Source organism: Ambystoma mexicanum, chromosome 1q, assembly GCF_040938575.1.
Source record: "Ambystoma mexicanum isolate Mex_15411 chromosome 1q, UKY_AmexF1_1, whole genome shotgun sequence".
In the NCBI taxonomy this organism is placed as follows: domain Eukaryota; kingdom Metazoa; phylum Chordata; class Amphibia; order Caudata; family Ambystomatidae; genus Ambystoma; species Ambystoma mexicanum.
This window is the reverse complement of record NC_090922.1, coordinates 1,109,218,690-1,109,233,833: the sequence shown is the minus strand read 5'-3', so window position 1 is coordinate 1,109,233,833 and position 15,144 is coordinate 1,109,218,690. Positions and strand designations below refer to the sequence as shown.

The 15,144-nt window shown below is 46.9% G+C and overlaps 1 protein-coding gene across 4 annotated transcripts in view; it reads right to left on the bottom strand.

The window, feature by feature from the left end:
* The window catches only part of CCDC18 (coiled-coil domain containing 18), a 2,185,916-nt gene that overhangs the window by 1,258,865 nt on the left and 911,907 nt on the right, over positions 1-15,144 (bottom strand). For all 4 annotated transcript variants that reach the window (XM_069641832.1, XM_069641829.1, XM_069641831.1 and 1 more), the window contains exon 15: positions 12,130-12,264. In XM_069641832.1, coding sequence (XP_069497933.1) covers positions 12,130-12,264 — 135 coding nt within the window. The remainder of the gene's footprint in view (positions 1-12,129; positions 12,265-15,144) is intronic.

The following is a 15,144-nucleotide window of genomic DNA, read 5'->3' as shown; positions in this document are numbered from 1 at the left end:
GATATAATTTCACCTCTGGTCACCACCTTCATGGCTTCCCATAATGTGCCCCAGGAGGATACCGACCCCATATTGATTTCCAGGTAATCTTCCAATTTTTCGGCAAGGTCTTCCCTGAACTCAAGATCTTCAAGTGCTGCAGTCGGCATCCTCCACATGGGGATGGGGGGTCTGGGGCCCCTCAACTGCCATAGCATAGTCAGTGGGGAGTGGTCGGAGATCGTTCGCCCCAAGTACTCTGTAGCTGCAGCATGTGGGGCGAGCTCCTTGTTGATGAACAGATAGTCAATTCTTGTATGGACTCCGTGAGAGGCTGAGTAGTGGGAGTAAATCCTATCAGCCGGATGATGTTCCCTCCAGATGTCCACTAGATTGAGCTGCTCCAGAGTTTCCCTTAGGGCACGGGAAGCAAGGTTGGTCGGGTGTGGGGGGGGGCAGCGATCTGTCGGCGGTTGCGTCAGCAACACAATTGAAGTCCCCTCCCCATATGAAGGTGCGGTCCCGGTGTCGAATCAGCTTTGTAATCATTGTGGTGAGGTACGCCGGTATTCCGTGGTGTGGGAAATAGGAGTTGACCAAGCAGACTGGGGTCTGTTCCATTGTGCCCCAGATCATTACGTATCTCCCTTCTTTATCTTGTTCACTCCCCTCCATCTGGAAGGGCACATCCGGGCTTATCCATATTAGCACCCCTCTGGCATATTTGGAATAGGGGGACCCTCTCACAGTCCCAGCCCATCGGTCTGCAATCTTGGACATGGCCTCCGTCGTGAGGTGAGTCTCTTGAAGGAGTGCAAACAATACTTTCTTCCTCTTAAGATAGGATTGTATACGATTGCGTCTGAGGTAGGCGCCCATACCCCTCACGTTCCATGTCATCACAGTGAAGTGTGCCGCCATCGGGTCCGAGTTTTGGATTTAATGCGGGACTCGGTCACCGGAGTCCGGCCCAGCTTTAGTCCTCCGTAGGTGGGCTGCGGGGGAAACAACACTAAGTTCCAGTCGTCGGGGTCACGTCCCGGACCCATCTCGGTCTTTGTTGGCAAAAGAAGCATGAAGACTGTACAACTAATAAAACTAACAACAAAACTCAAACTGGTGCGCCCAGCGACTACAACATTGTCGTGGTGCTCAGGCGCTCTCGAGCTGTCGGAGCCCATCCGGGAGTCGGGCGCGAGCTGGGTCAGGCGGGTGCCTAGACCGGGTGAATTCTACGCTGGGGGTGGGGCGAGGGCCTGGCGGCGGGGCCGAGCGAGGCCGTTTCCAAGTGAAAGACTGAAGTTGGATTACCTTCTGAGTTCCAGCGTCATGTACAATGATTCTGACTGTTATTGGGGATCACTTGTGAGAGCAGGGGGGGTTAGGCCTCATTCCGTGAATTGTCCTTGCCATCCGCCAGATTATTGTCCTCTAGCCACATGTTGGCTGCCTCTGGGTTATCAAGGAATACCAGCCGCTCTTTGTAGACGACCCTGAGGCGTGATGGATATAGCAATCTGTATTTTAGGTTCAGTTGTCGGAGCCTAGCTTTTATCGGGACAAATGAATTCCGCTCTCTCTGAACCTTCTGCGTGTAGTCCGGATAGAGATTTTGGAGTCCCCTCTCTCGATGGGGCCCCACTCCCTGGACCGCCGTAAGATAGTTTCTCTGTCCTGAAAGTTCAGTATCTTGGCGATTATAGGTCTGGGGTGCGATCCAGGGGGAGGGCGCCTCTGGAGGGATCTATGGGCCCTCTCGACTGAGAATCCCTGGGTCAGTTTGCCGGCCCCTATTTCTTGCAGCAGAAGGGTTTCGACGAAGGATGTGGTATTTGCACCCTCGTTCCCCTCCGGGACACCCAGGATCCTGATGTTGCTCCGTCTGGCCCGACCTTCGGCCTCCTCCGCCTTTTCCTCCAGGAAGGCAACTTTCCTCTTCAGGAGGGCAACTTCTGAACTCAAGGCTGTGGTGGTTGAGGATGTTTCCTCCGTCGACTTTTCGACGGTCGCAACCCTCTCCGCCAAGTTGCGAGCGTCTTGTCGGATCAGTTGAATTTCAACCTTGAATTCATCGATCTTGGAGTCAATATGCGTTTTTAATGAGGCTATGGCATCAAGTATCTGCGAGTGGTTATCGGCGGCCACCCCCTCACTCGTCCGGGCGGCTTCAGAGGAGCCGGCCCCGGCCAGAGCGGTGGTCTTCACCTTAGCGGAAACAAAGGAGTCCATGGTGGCGGCTCTGGACTTGCTCTTGGCGGCCATCTTGAGGTGATGGTTGCGGATGTCCTAGGCTTCGAAGAATAGATCACTCGCGGAGTTGCTAGTGGGGCCCCCTGCCCAGCGGAACACCGGGCCGTGGGCCGTGAGCCGTGTTCCGCCCCCGTGTCTGGTCGTGCGGCCACAGAGGCGAGTTTCAGAGGTGTAAGGGTGGGCGGGAAGCCGCGTGCCTTTTCTTGTGGAGCTGAATCGGTAGAGTGACCCGAGCCGGGCCAGTCCTCTATCAGGCGGGCGGCACCAGAGGGAGTCGTTTCACTTTCTTGTGCTTCAGCTTCACCCCGTCAGGCCTGGAAGTCCGCTGGAGGAGGGGTACCCCCCGTAGGCTCCGCTATGCAGTGCGAGGCGCCATCTTGGATCCGAGTAGGGCGGGAGGGGGAAGAGCCGTTTTGGGGCCGCAGCCACGTCCGGGGGTCCAACTCGGCGAGCCAAATAGTTATTCAGGTGCAGAATCGCTTCCCCCAACCGCACATCCCTCTGTAAGGGCTGGGGCCACGCGTGAGCCGGAGAAAAAGGATCAGGAAACGGCGTCTCGTCCGGAGCTCGGCAGATCAGCTACCGCTCGCCATCGGCTCCAAGCCACGCCCCCCGCGTGATTTGGTCATTATCATGGAGCGTATGTCATTAGGGACAGCTAATGGTTTCTCTACTTGTATGTGGGCATATGCTTCCATGTCTTGGAACCAGAATTTGGCATATTGTGCCTGCACCGCATAGTAATATAGGGTGAATTCCGGCGCATCCAGGCCTCCGGTGTCAAATTTCTCACTGAGCTTGGCCCAAGACTGACTGGCCGGGCCTTCTCCCCACACAAATTTGGATGCCATTCTCTATAGCCTGTCAAAGAGAAGAGAACTTTACCCGGCCAAATGGGGACATTGCTAAATAGGTACAGTAACTTAGGGACCACTACCATCTTGAGCAGCGCTATGCGCCCATATATCGAAATGGGGAGCTTGCTCCATAGTGTTAGCTTGGTTTCTAACTGAGATGTTAAGAGGCAAAATTGGTCTCATATAGTTTATTTCTAACCGTAGCTATGACAATACCTACATGTATAACATGTTTAAGCATGAGGAAGAGATGTTTATCAACAATTGGTATGAAAATATTTAACAAGCACGTAAGGTTGCAGCAACCAGAAATATACACTAATTGCAATGATAATGGCTGTTAACACAGAACTAGAAATACTTGCATTTATACCAACAATAATGTGCTGTAGATCATGCATTCCACATAGAGAACACTACAGAAGAATAGAATGTGAGCAATGGTGCCCCAGGTGGTTTTCATTGAGGTAATTCTAATAGTTCATAACTTAACTTTAAATGACTTATGCATAACATGAGGACGTTGTTTATTCACATGACGTCATCACGTGGGCGCTCGCATACGTCATTTCCATTCCTAAACCCATCACTAACTCGCGGCGCCTTTTCCGTGGTTCTGAGTGTTCCAAGAACATAGCAGGCTACCGTCAAATGGAAGTAAGTTCTAATTAAACGCTGGCTTCAGCCCTTGTACTCGCTGCCGAGACCCCAGGCACACATACTGATACAATCACTTTTGTCCTTAGACTCTCTCGCAGTGATCTGACACGCGGCGCTGTGAACAATACATTCATTTGTGGATATGAAGCGCTAGTGAAACCTTCCGTACTTAGGCAAGCCAAGCAGTGTGTCTCTTCACATATATAAAATGCAATTGACAAAAGTCATTTTTAATAGCACATATCTCTTTCTCACTCGGGAAACATCAGATGTACTAGTGACAGCCCCTGCTACATCCTATTTATGCCCATCTAGAGCTCGATGATTTATCACATAAAGGTAAATTTCGAATAGTATCATGACAGCCCTTTTTGTGAAATGTACGTTCTTTTACAAAACGGACCAGCGATATTTAGAAAACCTGTGCATAGTTTTGTTTTTCACTTAGATCTACTGATGTTATTGCATACCAGAAGGGATCCATAAGTAACCAGTAACGAGTGAGAACTCTTACTCCAGGAGAACAGCATCCCCTGGAGAACTTACCACTATATTATAACCAATTAGGGATCCTAATCGCCCAAGGGGGTAGGACCTTTAGTATCCACCAGTTTGTTTTTTTCTCCTTACTGCATTTAGAACTGGAGATAGAGATTCTTTTATATTTTTATTATTCCACCTACCACTCTTATAGGTAACCCAGTGATTAAGTATGACGTTTTGTCCCCCATTATTTAAAATCCACATCCTTGAATTACCACTTTGGAGGCGGCAAGGGGCACCAATGAGAGGTAGGCCCATTCCAACTATGTCAAGTATTACAGTTGTGCAAAATGAGTACCAAATCGGAGCAAGTTACTAAAACACAATTATTTTTGTATTACCCTTTGTTACACATATCCTTTGGAAGAATTTAAAGAAAATCATAATTTGTGAACAGGGCTAAGCAGCTACTTTTGCTCCTGAAGAAGGGAATTTAGGTCCTGAAACGCATTGAGCTTATTTGTAGTTCTAGTCTTAATTCTATTTTTGTGTGCATCAAAGACCAGAATATACAGAGAATGCCATCTGTATAACACAATATGCGTGGAATATTGTTGCAACTGGTGGTGTCAATAATATCATGTGTCAGTTTGAACAGTATTAGATTTATTATTAAACAAAAACTTGAATGTACAAATAAATGTAGAAGTGTTATGCTAATCTTAAACTTAAAAATCTTTATTTATAGTGCAAGTGAAGGACGAACGCAGGATTCGCCCTAAACATTACTGGGAAATCCAACTACACAAAGAAGTTGTACTTGAAAAATAGTAATTATATATTGATTGTCCTTGGACAATACCAGGAGTGTGCAGGGGATGCGAGTGTTCCACAGCTCATGGACACTCCTTTCCTTTGTCCTTAATACCTAAGTATCGGGCGGCATCGGACGACCATCGGAATTGTGACATGGCTGGCGAACGTTTGGCAGGCACATTGAGGAATAATTTCGGAATTTGGCTTGGTTCATTTTGTACCCCGAAAATGTTGACAATTCTGTGATGTCTTGAATGACTGGTAAGCGGTTTGTTTCGGGGTCTAGCAGGTACAACAGAGTATCGCCTGCATATAGTGAGATAAGTTGGGGATGCCTGCTGATTGGAATACCCCGATGTGAGTGTTTGTGGCGTAGATGTGGTGCAAGCCCCTCTATCATGAGAGCGAAGATTAGGGGGGATAGGGGACACCCCTGCCACGTACCGCTCTGAAGAGTGAAGGCTGGGGACAAATTATGATTGGTGGGTACTCTGGCTTTGGGGTCTTTATATAACAGCTGAATACACCTTCAGAAATGCGGGCCGAAACCCATGTGTTTCAGTACCGAATACATGTACGCCCAGGAAATAGAATCAAACTCTTTTTCGGAGTTTAATGACACCGCCACTGCGTCTGCATTCTGGTCAAGTTGTGCTATAATCGCGAACAATCTTCTAAGGTTCAGGGATGTGGATCTGGTTGGTATAAAACCTGACTGGTCCGGGTGTATCAGTTTGTTCATATGGGGAAGGGGTGGATTTGCTATGACTTTCGCAAATATTTTCGTGTCAGTGTTAATGAGCGATAGGGGACTGTATGAATAGAGATCTTGCAGGGGCTTGTGGGGTTAAGCAGGACAGTTATAATAGCTTCCCTCATAGATTCGGGCAGCGTTCCGGTTTCCATAGATGTTTCCCAAATCTCAAGTATCTTGGGGGCCAGTTCGGTTGAGAAGCATTTGTAAAAGTCCGCTGAAGGCCATGCCAGGGGCCTATTACCAGCAGTCAAGTCTTTAATTGCTTGGGCAACTTCTTCCAGCGTAACAGGGTTTCGAGAACCTCTGCATCCATGCAGGTTCTAGTCTGGGTAATGGGAAAGAGGACATGTACTGGTCCAGCTCCGGTGCCGACACTCGGTCGGTATTCTCGTACAGCTCGGAGTAAAAGTCTGAGAAGATTTCGTTAATTTTGTCAGGTTCAGTGTGCACTGACCTATCCGTGCCCATGATGGATGTGACTGGCTTAAACCCCCGTTCCAGTTTTATTAGGGACACCAGCAGTTTCCCGCTTTGTTGCCCTCCCCGTACCGTCTGGCTCTAGTTGGCTGCGATATATATTTAATCTCCCTTTCCGCCAAAGCCCTGAACTTCTCCAGTTGTTCCTGCAGTGGCTTAAGGGTCTCCCGGCAAAGCGATAATGCATGCATCTTTTCTAATGTGCGGAAAGCAGTTTCAGTTGGTTGAGGTCGTCCATACTTTAAAAGTTTCCCAGGTTATGGCCGGCAAAGAGACTGACTCTGCATTGTGAAAAAAATCACAGATTTCCGCCCTCAGAGATTCAATGATTGTTTCGTCTCGCAGGAGAGCCAGTGGCATTCACCACGTTCGTTGTATTCTTAACTCGTCGGGCTTGTGTAGCTCAATAAGTACCAGCGAATGGTCCGATAGTGTTCTTGGAAGGATAGAGCAACTACACACCTGCGAGACCAGGTCGGGTGATAGTAACCAATAGTCAATCCGTGAGCTTGAGGAGTGCACTGATGAGTGAAATGTGAATTCCTCTATTGCCGGATGAATAGCCCTCCACACGTCCACCAGCGGCAACTCTGACATACACTGTGTGATTGGTGGCCCTAGAGATGGATCTGGGGGACTTGGATGACCTGTCCTTCTGGAGATCTAGAACAGTATTGAAATCTCCGCCCCAGATGAGCTTGGCACCTCCAAGGGGTGCCATCAGTGACATGACGTGTAAGTAGAAGTCCGGTGTGTCGATGTTGGGGACGTAAGTATTGATTAGGATTGTGTCTTGGTTCTGTAGGGTGCACCAGATGATCATGTATCTCCCCTCGGGATCCGTCAGTGATTTGGTTAATTGAAAGCCCATTCGGGAGTGCATGATGGTTAGCACTCCTCTGCATTGTGATATATCTTATGCCCACTTACAGGGGACCCCATTCCCGGGCAAATGAGTTGACTATTCTGGCTGTTGTGTGTGTCTCTTGTAGAAATAGGATGTCTATTCTGTGCCTTCTAGCGTAAACTAGTATTTTCCTGCCCTTTATAGGGTTTGCCAAACCTCTAATGTTCCACGTTAGGAGGTTCTGTTTGCTAGTTGGTGCCATACATGTTCAGTGGGTATGAAGTTTTTGTGTCCAACTTGTTGTCAGCTTTTTCCATTTTAACCCGCATCCCTTACCCCCCGACCCCATCCCACCCTCACCATCCCTCCAAATGGACGGTGTAGTCCCCTTATTTAACTTAACCAACTGTCATAGTGGGTGGCTTTGTGTGGTCGTCATAGAAAGCCTAAGGCCTTGACGCGCCAAGGAGTTACAACCCTTCATCGAGGCGGAGCAGCTGCCTCAGTTTTAGGCTTACGATGCGTGGTCCTTGCATGTGCTTGAGTGTAGCGGCGTGCGGGATGGGTGGTATGCCTTAGCCGTTGTTGGGGACAAGCAGGATGTGTTCTATGTAGGCCGTTGCTTCTTCAGGAGTTTCAAAAAAGTGGGATCTGCCCACATGTTGGAGATGCAATTTGGCCGGAAACATCATTGCATACACTATTTTCCTCTCCCTCAGTGTCTTTTTCACTTGATCGAATGATCACCTGGCCGCCTGGACGCCACTGAAGAAATACGGGTAGATGTACATACGATTAGAGTCATAGCTCAGGGAGCCCTTCTCTCATGCTAGGCGAAGAACCAAGTTGCAGTAATTGAGGAGACGGGCTATTATTGTGCGTGGTGGAGTCCCTGGTTTGGGGGTGGTACAAGGGATCTGTGCACCCTGTCTACCAAGAATTGTTTCGAGAATTGGGCTTCTGGGAACAGCGAATGGAGGACTTCTTCCAGAAATTGCTCCATAGGAACATTGACAGATTTTTCGGCCATCCCTAACACCCTGATATTATTGCAGCACAATCTGGATTTGAGATCCTCACAGACGGATTTCTGGATTTCTTCTATCGCTTTGCCATGGGTGGTGGTTGTATCCTCAAGAGTGCTCACCCTGTCCTAGGCCGCTGACACCCTGAAATTCACCTTTTGAATATCTGATCTGATAGAGGCAATGTTATTACCAATATCATCTAACTTGTTGGTCATAGCCGCGAACCCGCTCTGAAGTATGTGTGGGTCCATTGTAGGTTCTAGTTGTGGAGTGTTGGATCATGTCGGTATGTGAATGAAGCCCCGGGAGGTCTCTATGGATGCTACACTAGTATATGCATCCATGGGGCCCTTCTTGTTCCTGCCACCCCTTACACCTCTTGGCATAACCTGGTTGTATGCGAGGAATATCAACCTTGAAGTCGAGGTGTGGTGCCACTTCGTTTGTGCTTTGACTTGCTACTCAACGGGGTGTTAGCGGGGGCTGTGGTTATGCAGTGCCTCTGTTGTGCATTTTGCACAAGTGGGCTTTGTAGCGGCTTTTGGGTGATTTTAGCCCAGTTTATAGCACCCACCGCTGTCTGTGGCCAGATGTTGTTGCCCCGGGTTGTTTAGGGGTGGGTCCTTGCTGCCAATGACAGGGACACCAAGTAGACGCCGAGGGGCGGGCAAGCTTGGGTTTGATGCTGGCTTAAGTTCTAGCCCGTCCGCAGCCCCTCAGCCTCGGTGCCGGAGTGCAGTCCAGTGTATAAGGTGGGGACCAAGGAGCGGGTGCGTGCCAATGCCGGTAGTGCACCGTGAAAACTTGCGCATCCGCTACAACTCGGTCCCGCAGTCGCCGGCAACAGTCGGTGGAGATCCCCAGTTTATCTGTGTTGCAATTCCGCCGGACGTCGAGTATTTCACCCTCTGCCAGGAGGACCCCCGTCACAGTGCACCTGCACCCGCCAACAATAGTCAGTTGCGGTCAGAGGCAACAGGTCTTCACCGTCGCCAGGAGCGCCCTCCACTGCAGTAGGCTGGGGACGGTACAATTTTGGCGCACGGGCCACGGCTGGCTCCAACAGCCCGTCAGCTTTCACAGCTTTGCCACAGGGGCCGGGCTGCTCGTTTCTCCACCAAATTCGCCCAAGGGGTGCCCAGATGAGTACTTTGCAACACACTGCATTTAGTTTTCACAATCTTGGCGCTGCTCCGCAGGATTTTGATTTCAGGATTTCATGGGTTACGGAGCTCGAGAATCAGGCGGCCATCTCCGTCGGCGCACAACAGCGTCCCCCCCATCTCCCCTCTCCCGGGTCTACCTTCTTTGACGACACTATGGATGATCCAAGACACCAAATCTTTTCTCCAATTGTGGTTGGCACGCTGGGAGACGAGCAGCCTCGTCGGGGCAACAGCATGGAACAAGTTAAACAATGTATCTAATCAAACTTATTGCAATATGAAACAAACATTCAACTGTTGGCTTAACTATCAGCCTCACCACCATCCCTGACTATGCATCCATATCAATATTTCCAATAAAAGACCACAGCTATGGTTGGAGACGGGTTGCAAAATATCGCCAAGCTGAGTGCCAAACACAGTTAAATCGAGTTCAGCACACAAGGCTTTTGTCCCAATGCTCCATGTTTCTACTTATCAAAGTTTTAGCCCATTGCTCTTAGGCGCTTCATATCATATCTTTGCCTAAATATATTGACAACATTTGAGTAGACCAGAGCATGGCGAGGGGTTTGCTACGGTGACAGGCACTGGTGCTTGTGTAGCTCTGCAATTGAGACCACCTGGCATATCCTTACTTTGTGCTCGACAGTGCGTGAAAAATATGGTAGGGGATATATGGAAACTTCATCAGTTCAGAGGCGGGTTGGGAGACTAACCAATTTTGGAGTGCTGTGGACTTTTTCATTTTTTTTCTATAACTGTTTATCATACTAACATTTTAATGCTGGTGTTCATCAGATTTGTAATTTGATTTGTATATAATTTGCATTTTGTAATTTTCAGTTTTCTTCTGTAGTGCGGAAGGTTTCGGATAAAGCCAATTTCACTTAAATTAAAAAAACTTTTTTAAAAAGTTACTGTTTGCACATGGCATATATTTTCCTGATTCCCAAGACAATACCTAATCACTCCAGGTTTTGTATTTCTACACCGGATGCATCTTGAGGAAAGTAGTCCCGAATAACCTTTTCTTTGAGACCGGATAGTTCCTAACTTGTTTCTGTTTTTCTCTCCAACTCCCCCCACCCCCCTCAGGAATAGTTTAGGTCTGGTCTCCCGAACATCATCTTTGGTAGGGTCTTTGGGGAGAATCTTGTGGGTTTCTATTCAGTAAGGGCCCCCCTCTTAAGCATTTATTCCCCACTTTGCTATGGGTAACTTTCAGGATACTTAACTGGTCGGGTTGCAGTGTGTATCAGGAGTCCTACTCTCAAGCAGATGGTGGGAAAGATTGGATGTTAGCACTGTTCATTTGTCACACAAGCAAGTTGTGCTGTCACATCTTGTTGTAATAGCAAAATCACTGAACTTGGCAGCTGTAACAACTAGAGACATTTAAAGATCTTCTAAGAGCTTCAGAGGTGGCACATGCCATCTACTACTGGAATATCGGAAGAGATGGTGCTCAACAGCTTTGTTGCACAGGGGGAAGAAGATCTCCTTCAGGGATGGGATAGGCAAGGTGTTTGATGATAAAAAAAAGGGGTAAGGCAAAAAGAAAAAATTAGGGGGGCGGCAGATAATGCGCAATGTTGAAACAAGAGAAGAGGTACAAAAGATGAAGATAAAAGTGGAGATACCAAAAAAGCACAACAGTATACAGAGAGAGCCAATTCTATTATAATTCCCTCATTTTAAAATCAATGACACTTGCTATACAGAAGCTTTTGAGATGAGGCTAAATCCTTCCTACCCCCTTCCACTATTCTGAAAAAAAAAAATTGATAATGTTGCAGATCAAAACACAACCTTCTTAATCAGTGTAAGCGTTCCTCGATTCATGGTCCATATTTACTATTTCATAAGGAGAATGCCAATTGTGCTGCAATTAAATAGAGTGTTAAACTTTTATGCTGTTGGGCCATCTAATCAAATTCCCTGGTAATGGCTCCCCTTTTCAGCAAGTCTATGGATGACCCCACTGGCTCTGCAGCCTCTTGTGGTGTTCCCCACTCACGGCCCTTTTGACATCCTCCGGCTCAGCCCATAACTTACATCTAGCTCCTCACCTCTGCCTTCTTGGCCATGTGTGCCCCTAACTGCACATTTGACTACCTCAGAAATAGAAAATGAATTCTTACAGTGCTCCTATATTTATTTTCTAGAGACCACCCTGATTTCATTTGTTAAGGGAATCAGGGCATGAAGAGCCAGCAAAGCCATTTTCCCACATAAAAGCACAATGGCACCCCGGATTTCAGGCTGTCCACCCAAGGGATGGGCTTACCAAATATATCTCTAGGCCTTAAGGAAAGCCCTACCTTCCCTTGGACAGATCACCTCAGACTTGTGGAGCATTACAGGCAAATTAAGCAACCCCTGCTTACAGACATTAGTGCTAGAATTTACCTACATCACCTATATGTGGTGACGGTATGCTCATATTTAATTGAAAATCCATACAACAATGTACAGTTGGAGGTACAGTATTATTACACATTTCAAATGTTTAACACTACTATTTAAGTAGTGGCTACATTTAAACAGTAATTTCTGCATGTAAACGTAGGAATTGTTTTATGATAATAAAATAAATGAAGATATTTCATATCAGAAGGGGCCCATCAAATTTGACAATTTGTTGGTTACAAATTACCATTGAACAATAGCAAATGTCTGTTTATTCCATTAAAATCTATTGCTTTCCTTGAAATACTGTGGTGCGAAATGTGATAAAGACGCTGGAAATTACATTGTGCGCACAAACAAGCATGTTGAACTACTGACTTTATCACAATTCATTTACCATTTTGGTATCAGTAAGCTTGCGATCCAGCGATTCAATTTTCCGTTGTTTGGACAGAATATCTTTCTGCATTACAGATATAGTGTTGTCTTGTTCTTTAAATTTCAATTGCTTCTTTTCCAGTTGGTCTTGAAGCTATAAAAATAAATCCTAGATTACACAAGTATATTGAAATGTGTTTAGCAAAACTACAAATCTGTTTTTCCTGTGAAATCACTGGGTTGGACCAATATAAATGAACATGCTTGACTTCTGGTAACCAATGAAATGGACCGGTTACTACAATTATATTTCTTTCCTGATTTAGAGGAAAACAAAATATGCTAAAAGTAATAATTTCAAATATGTTGTATACTTCCCATTATTCAACTACTACGAGCAGGCTCTCCTCCGTTAGGGATGAATGAAGCAATCAAATTTAAAATCAGATCACCACATAAAGCTTGGGCCGAGGTGACGTTAATTTAACCACCCTAACAAAAATATTATGATAGCCTAAATCATGAAAGCGCCAGATGAGAATACCTTTTTCAAGGCAAAAAATGTTTTCTGCAAAAGTAGCACAAAGCATAATCTCACAAAGTCCCATACACACTTCTGCAGATGACCCGATCAGTTGGTGCACTGGCCAAGGTTTAATTTACAAAACAAGCAAAATCAGTGTGTGCAACAGAGACAAAACAGATTCATGCAAAGTTAACATATGCAAGCATGAGAGGCATGTTATGCTATCACCTTACTAAGATATCAAAACCCACAAGTCAAGTCATTCAATCTTTTTATTTGCAGAAATACTTTGCACAACAGACAGTAGCTTCAGACTCTGTAAACCATGAGCATCGTCTCCAAAAATACCAAAGGCCAACCCCCAAAAACTTGAACTTCAATGCAGACAGTAATGCCTGGTAATTGGCCCTGGAGGCAAATGGAAACTATCAATACAACATGAACGCCTAAACATTTGTTTTTTTTAATAACTTTTTGTCAAAAAACGAAATAACATACCAGTCATTGTTATACAAAACAAAAAAGTGGTGTATCGCAGAGTGGGTGAAACCAACATGCGGCCGTACCAAGGCCAATCCTTTAACCAGTCCGGTATGCTGTGAATGTAATAATGGCAATTAACTATCCACCAACAGTCGATACCTACGCACACCTCCTATCCGCTGTTATGATGTAGCTCCCACTGCAGTTGGTCGATGTGATAGTCCCCCCGCAATGCAGCTGGAGGGTGGTCAGTCAAAATCTCGAAAAAATAATCTCGAATAACAATAAGGTCGGAAAAAAAAGACCGAAAAAAAAGTCAATTTTTTTTTAAAATTATATATTTATTTTGGGGTCCGGGATTTTTTAGGCCTTTTTTTCGAGATTTATTTTTTCGAGATTTGTAAATTCGGTATTATGACCATAAACCCAGCTGTAGTCCCGTGCATTCCATTTATCAGGACTCCATGGCACTAGCAGTGCTCCCGGGGAATAGGGAGCATCCCTGGTGCCACACTGAAGCCCAGTGGGTACTTTGGTACCTAATGGGCCAGCCCACCCCACCCTCCCCAAACTCCACCTGGGGCCAGCCAGCCAGCCTTCGATAGGAGTCACCCCCGTAGCCCCATTGCGAGCAGTAGAAACACCCAGCTTCTTTCAGATGTAAGGATCCACCACCTCCCAAAATAGATCTGCTAGCAGGGAGCTAGAAAGATGCTTGTATGTGCTGCGCTCTAGAGCACACAGTTTAGCAAGCAGGTGGGGTATGTGTGGCTTTAGTGGGCAGACTATCAGATTTCCAGTTGAGAATTCGCAATTTGCGAGCTGTGAAGAGCATCACGTGGATGAGTCTGTGCTTCATGGGGTCAGCATGGCAATCGGCACTGATTTCCCCAAAGCGGTACGGGGCCCGGAGCATATAGTAGGCCGACATTGCCTATGCCCGAGACCCTCCAATGAACCATGTCCAGGAAAGGTTTGACCTGCGGGCATGACCACCTAATGTGACCCATAGACCCCGGCCCATCACAGTGCCGCCAGCAGAGGGGTGTAATACATTCTCTGGATTAGTTTGTACTCGATTTCCCTGTTCTTAATGTTAAAGCACACCCGCAGAATCCCAGCAAAGAATTAATATATGTTGCCAGGTTCCAACGTAAACTCTTGGCCAGTCCGCCTCCACCAGCCCCAGGATATATCGCACCTCATGAATTGGTAGGGGGCAGCCCCCTCGTAAAGGTCTATTACCCTAACGTCTTGCCATGTGGTGTCCTAACACGGGTGTAATTTGTGGTTGAGCCCGTAGGACAGTATTGCTCTTACACTGATCCAGGCCAGTGCTTGTGAGTGGGAGAACCCAGTGCAGCCCTCCTCTTGTGCCACTGGGCACTAGTCCCAATAATCGGGGTGTGTCTTGATCTGGGGAGCCAGTTTGGTTAGCGGAATGTCCAGGACCTCCTGCAGGGAGTACAGAGCCAGTAAGGGGACCCATCATCCTTCAACTGGAGGCGTCATCTAGTTGCGCCATTGCTTGGGCCAGCACCCTAGTGCTGCCTGATAATACCCCTTCCACGATGCAAGAGCCAGCACACCATCAAGTTTAGCAGCCTGCAATATGTTCAGATGTAGTCTTGCCTTTTTTCCCCACCAAATCACTTTGGAGATAAGTGTTTAGGCCTTGAACATCGGGGGGTAGGTGCAGCTGGGATGATTGTGGCCAGGAATATCAACTTTGGCAGGAAGTACATTTTAAAGGCGTTTACCCGTCCCGTCAGTGAAAGAGCTAGTGAGTCCCACACCTTGCAGGTCTTGCTGAATTTTGTTCAGGATAAGAGGGTATTTCAGATTTATTATCTCGTCATATGTCGCACTAATGTTCACCCCCAGATATTTGATGTAATATAACTGCAATCTAAAAGGGGCAACTCCACCCGGGTCTCATGGAAAATCTGTTCTCAGTGGGAGCATCTCCAATTTATCCCAATTAATGTTGTACCTTGTCATGGGACCGAACTCCTAGTGGAGTTG